Source organism: Balaenoptera ricei, chromosome 5 (genome assembly GCF_028023285.1).
Source record: "Balaenoptera ricei isolate mBalRic1 chromosome 5, mBalRic1.hap2, whole genome shotgun sequence".
In the NCBI taxonomy this organism is placed as follows: domain Eukaryota; kingdom Metazoa; phylum Chordata; class Mammalia; order Artiodactyla; family Balaenopteridae; genus Balaenoptera; species Balaenoptera ricei.
In genome coordinates this window covers 87,948,329-87,954,216 of record NC_082643.1, presented here as the reverse complement: position 1 = coordinate 87,954,216, position 5,888 = coordinate 87,948,329, and the positions used below count along the sequence as shown (strand labels likewise).

Below are 5,888 nucleotides of genomic sequence, written 5' to 3'. Positions count from 1 at the left end.
GGTCAGATTTGTTCTTCTCTGTTACAAAATTTCAGGTGCTGGCAAACAGAAAAGAGCAAGGATGAGTGATGACTATTTCATCAACAAGATATCTAATCCTACCCTTTTATTTTACTGCCTGGAAGAATAACCTCTGCATGGCAAAAGCTCATTGTTTTTAGTAAGCTTCGCCTCACCTCTATCTGACACCAAGTTAAATGAAATCATCTGAAGGGTAAATGCAGTAAAATGGATATGACTTTGGAGAAGCTCATAAATCTGAAATCAAATCCCAACTCTCCTATTAAGAAGGGAAATGTTGCCTTAGGGTTGTTACTTAATTTCGTTAACACAGCTTTTCTTTTTGTTACAAGTGGATAAATAATATTTTCTTAATGGGATTACAATGATATAATAAATGCGATATAAAACACATGCATGCCACTCAGAAAAATGCTTAGTACATTTTAGGTAGTCAGTATATAATAATTAATCATTTTTCTGTAAGCACATTATCATTTTGAGTTTTATAAAATATTTTAACACTAGAAAGGCTATGATAATGGCATAAAACACAAGGTGTACTTTTGTGCCCCACCTATTTTACTTTTTTCCATTACATACTTTTAGAAATAAAATATTCTGTAAAAATTAATATAAGACATTAGTACCTGCTTTGCTGGTGATTACATTTATCTGAAGCTTTGAGTTTCAGTATTTGGTCATTGAGGATATCAAAGAATAAAGAAAAATGACACATGTCAGGGAGCAAAAAGATTTAGGAAATTATGGAAATTTAACCATGAGATTCTGGGACATCTTGCTAAGAAGCAAGACGTGGCCAGATGAGAGGTAAGTGAGGGGATAGAAAAAGATTCAGTATGCCTAATGATGTTTGGGAGGGAAGAGAATGGATACTGGGGGAAGGAAGGAGCTCCCAAGAGCTCCCTCTTATTTTCAGTTCAATACCTTTAATCCTGCCATTATAGATGCCTCCCTAAACTAGTCCTGAGAAGAATTAAGAATTCTGGATGGATTGGAAGTGAAAGAGTGTTCTTGTCAACAATTATCTAAGAACAAGGAGAAAGAACAGGATACTGGTTATCCAAAGTAGCAATACCAGGGACAGAAGGGAATGCCAATACTCACTACAGTGTGATTTATATTAAACTTTTTACAGTTTATGTTAACAGTCTATTGAGGTATCCTAAGGTTTCAATAGAGGCATTTCAGGTACAAGGTGGGCTTATTAGACAAAGCATAGGACTTTTTACTCCTTTCTCTATTTTTTCCTATTTTATTTATTTGGGTTAGCATGTAAGTTTTTATGACAAAAGTTGTTTCTCAGGGGAAAAAAGGAAAGAAGAAAGGATAGAAGGTAGGTGGATAGAAAAAGAAGGAAGAAAGGAAGGAAAGAAGACCTCTTTTCTATATACAGATAGTACATGTTAAAAGCAGGTGACTGGTAAAAGCAATAACGTATCCAATTTTAGGAAGGAAAAGCTCATTATATAATGGAATGAATGGTAGTGATAAAGAAAGTTCTATGGATATGCAAAGTTGAGTTCAACTTTGAAATCTGTTTCATATTCAAATAAGTGATAAGAAGGGGGAGCGATTTAATGGTTGGGAGAATGAATTTAGACAGATGAAGATAAGAATAATCCTCAAATAGGTCCATTCTTAAAAATTTTGAATGCTCCTCTGATGGTGACTAGCATTTGTCCCTGTGCTTCATTCCACAAAGCCAAGGGGGTTTTAGTAAAGTTCTCTATTGGCCACCAATCTTTTCCTCTGCTGATAAATGTGTTAACTTTCTACACTACTGCTGAAACCCACTTGGACAAATTGAAAACAATTCTGTTTTCGTCAACATTGAATTACAGATATAAAATATTGTATGGGAATTATAATTTGATAAATGGGAACATTCTGGGTCCCATATTGAGTCCAGATGGTTACAGTGCCTTTAATACATGCATCCGTTTGGCACTGGCACATTTGTGTATCACAGTCTCTTTCTCATTTATGTTTAATGATGGATAGATTCCAGATAATACAAGATGTTCCTCAACATGTTAAACTTCTGGTGAGTAAGTGAGCAGACAGTGAGTTCTCTTTTTGCCAGTATACCTCATACTCTCAACATAACTGTTCAAAGAAGATCTGAACTTCAGACTGATTAACAGATATTTTCCAATCCCAGGCAAAGAGCAGAATAAAATGAACAATTTCTTCCCTCCAAAAGAAGAAAGTATACTTAATAAGCACAAAGTAAAGATTGCAGTGCATCTAAAATTCCAGACTATTTTCTTCAGTCTACAGTTAAATGTGGAATTCAAGGCAACTTCCAGTGAGGTGTAGATTTTGGGGGCACTGGATGTTTTCAAAGATGTCTACGGCTAAATTAGGGAACTAGGTAGATATTGCCTTCAACGTGATTTGAATTTACTTATTACTTTATCTATTACCTCTACTATAAATGCACCACTCACCAATCAGTTTTTCCCATCTTCAATTTCCTTCTCTTTAAAGCCAGCAAGTGTTTGCAATTTATTTTCCTTGAATACTTCTCAGCGTTTTCAACCTACTCTAAAATTTGATAGTTTCCCATTTCCCATAAAGTTACAAAATTAAGTTATTTAGTCTGGCCAGAAAGGTTACCTGCATTCATTGTCCATTCTAGCTTTGCAACGTTATCTCTTTTAAAAAATTTTTTTCTTCCATTAATCCACTTGCTATTTCATCCAAATTAAACTATTTTCTCCCTCATATTTCAACAGACCTGATGACAAGCCTTACTCTGGATGGTTACATCTTGGGATGCCTGGGATTGGTACCCCAGTACAACTTAATCCTCTCAATTTTTTCAGCATTATGGTATGACTTCCACTCACTAGCTACCATGTTGATAAGAGGATTAGAAATCATATCTCTAAGGCAAGATATACTCACATCCTGATACAGTTTATGTAGACTTTGCACCTGGCTGTACCAGACCAACCTACCCATGTAGAGTCAGAGTGAATGACTATGTACCTCTCATAATAGTAGAAAATAAACAGAACAGTATAAAGTTCTTCCACCTGAGAGTGGCAAAAGGTGTTTTCAGAACCAAACTCTTTGATCCCCAGCTTCATTACTTCTAGCTAAATAGAATAGACTTTTCCACAGGCAACATTCATTCTCCAAAATTTCCTGAGTAATAGAACACTGATCAATGTGCCCAGATAAAAGACTACAGTCCTCAGCCTCCTTTGTAGGTTATAGGACTGAATTTTGGCCACAGAGAAAAAGCAGAAGTGTTGCGTATGCACTCTGGAAGACTCTTAAAAGGCAGTGACAAGTTTATTCCCTTTCTATTTTAATTAGGCATATGTTAGACCTTTTGAAATGGTCCCATAATTCTTGGGTGTCCTTTTCTTTTTCTTTTCTTCTCTTTTCTTTTCTTTTACTTTATTTTTTGGCTGCACCATGTGGCTTGCAGGATCTTAGTTTCCTGACCAGGGATCGAACCTGGGCCACTGGCAGTGAGAGCGTAAAGTCCTAAGCACTGGACAGCCAGGGAATTCCCTATTCTTTTATTATTATTATTCTATTTTTCTCCTTGGATTTTGCTTTGGGAAGTTTCTGTTGTCCTGTCTTCCAGCTCACTGATCAATACTATGTTAAATAGAAGTGATAAAAGTAGGCATACTTGACTTGTTCCGGATTTTAGATAAAAGGCTTTCAGCTTTTCACTGTTGAGTATGATGTTAGCTGTGGGTTTGTCATAAGTGGCCTTTATTATAATTGTTATGCTATCTCTGTACCAACTTTGATGAGAGTTTTTATCATGAATAGATGTTGAATTTTGTCAAATACTTTTTCTGTGTCTATTGGGATGATCATGTGATTTTTATCCTTCCTTTTGTTAATGTGGTATATCAAATTGATTGGAGAATATTGAACCATCCTTGCATCCCTGGAATAAATCCACCTTGGTCATGAGGTATGATCTTCTTTAAGTATTGTTGAATTTATTTTGCTAATATTTTGTTGAGGGTTTTTGTATCCATATTCATCAAAGACCTTGGCCTGTAATTTTCCTTTTTTGTAGTGTCTTTGTCTGGTTTTGGTATCAGGGTAATGGTGACCTCATAGTATGACTTTGGGAATGTTCCTTCCTCTTCAATTTTTAGGAACAGTTTGAGAAGGATAGGTATTAGCTCTTCTTTACTTGTTTAATATGCAGAAATATGTTGCTTTACTATACACTAACAATGAAATAACAGAAAGAGAATGCAAGAAAAAATTCCATTTAAAGATCACATCACAAAGAATAAAATACCTAGGTATAAAGTTAACCATGGAAGTGAAAGACCTATACTCTAAAAACTATAAAATATTGATGAAGGAATTTGAAAAATGATTCAAATAAATGGAAAGATATCTCATGTTCTTGGATTGGAAGAGTTAATGTTAAAATGTACATAGCACCCAAAGCAATCTACAGATTTAATGCAATCCCTATCAAAATACCCATGAAATTTTTTACAGAGCTAGAACAAATAATCCTAAAATTGGTATGGAACCACAAAACTGCAAAAGAAAGCTTGAAAAAAAACCCTGGAAGTATCATCCTCTCTGACCTCAGACTATACTACAAAGCTACAGTAAGCAAAACAGCATGGTAATGGCACAAATATAGATACATAGATCAATGGAACAGAATAGAGGGCCTGGAAATAAACCCACACACTCATAGTCAATTAATCTGTGACAAAGGAGACAAAAATTTACAGTGGAGAAAAGAGTCTCTCCAATAAGTGATGTTGGGAAAACTGGACAGCTACATGTAAAAGAATGATATTAGAACATTCCTCCCACTATGTACAAAAAGAAACTCAAAGTGGATTAAAGACCTAAATATAAGACCTGAAACCATAAAACTCCTAGAAGAGAAGATAGCAGAACACTCTTTGATATAAATTGAAGCAATATATTTTTTAATCTGTCTCCTAAGGCAAAAGAAACAAACGCAAAAATAAACAAATAGGACCTAATTAAACTTTAAAGTTTTTTCACAGCAAAGGAAAACATCAACAAAATGAAAAGACAACCTATTGAATGGGAGAAGATATTTGAAAATGATATGACAGATAAGGGGTTAATATCCAAAATACATAAATATCTTTTACAAGTAAATGTCAAAAAAAAAAAAAAATTAAAAAATGGGCAGAGACTCTGGAAGGACCCTGCACTGGGAGGCAAAGGAAAGGAGTTGCTGATTATTGGAGGTTCTTTTGGTCTTTGTGAGTTTTCACAAATCCATTATGATGCTGTGAAGATTAAAATTGATCCTGAGTTAGAAAAAAAGCTGAAAATGAATAAAGTGTCATTGGAATCAGAGTATGAGAAAATAAAGGACTCCACTTTTGACGAGTGGAAGAATATTCAAGGACCCAGGCCTTGGGAAGATCCTGACCTTCTCCAAGGAAGAAACCCAGAAATTCTTAAGACTAAGACAACTTGCCTATGCTGATTCTTTTTTTTTTTTCTTTTTAAATAGAAGTGTTATCAACTGGAGTTCCCACTATATACTCCTATCCAGTGGAAAGAAAGTTCCAGGCCTGCAGAAGCCTGGATGAGAGTAATTTGATGACAAGTACTCTTGATAAAAAGTCAAGTACAGGTTTTCATACATCCTAAATCATTTATTTGCAAATGAAGGTAACAATGTTGACCACATATACTTTATACTGCTCAATAAAAATGTGAATACTGCTAAAAAAAAAAAAAAATAAGGGCAGATAACCTGAATAGACATTTTTCCAAAGAAGACATATAGATGGCCAACAGACACATGAAAAGATGCTCAACATAGCTAATCATCAGAGAAATGCAAGTCAAACTCAGAATGAGGTATC

General features: G+C 34.8%; 1 protein-coding gene across 1 annotated transcript; it reads left to right on the top strand.

Annotated features, from left to right (window-relative positions):
• Positions 1 to 730: 730 nt before the first annotated feature.
• LOC132366257 (cytochrome c oxidase assembly protein COX16 homolog, mitochondrial-like) lies at positions 731 to 5,503 on the top strand. Its single transcript, XM_059923842.1, has 3 exons — positions 731 to 831; positions 2,763 to 2,859; positions 5,201 to 5,503. Exons 1-3 carry the CDS (start codon positions 731 to 733, stop codon positions 5,501 to 5,503), a joined length of 501 nt encoding a protein of 166 aa, XP_059779825.1.
• The last annotated feature ends 385 nt before the right edge of the window (positions 5,504 to 5,888 follow it).

Excerpts from the sequence above, each read along its gene's own strand:
- LOC132366257 (XM_059923842.1), top strand. The coding sequence starts at position 731 with ATGACACATGTCAGGGAGCAAAAAGATTTAGGAAATTATGGAAATTTA. Across the intron at positions 832-2,762 it reads AAGACGTGGCCAGATGAGAG|ACCTGATGACAAGCCTTACT; the intron begins GTAAGTGAGGGG and ends ATATTTCAACAG. Across the intron at positions 2,860-5,200 it reads TCAATTTTTTCAGCATTATG|AGACTCTGGAAGGACCCTGC; the intron begins GTATGACTTCCA and ends AAAAATGGGCAG.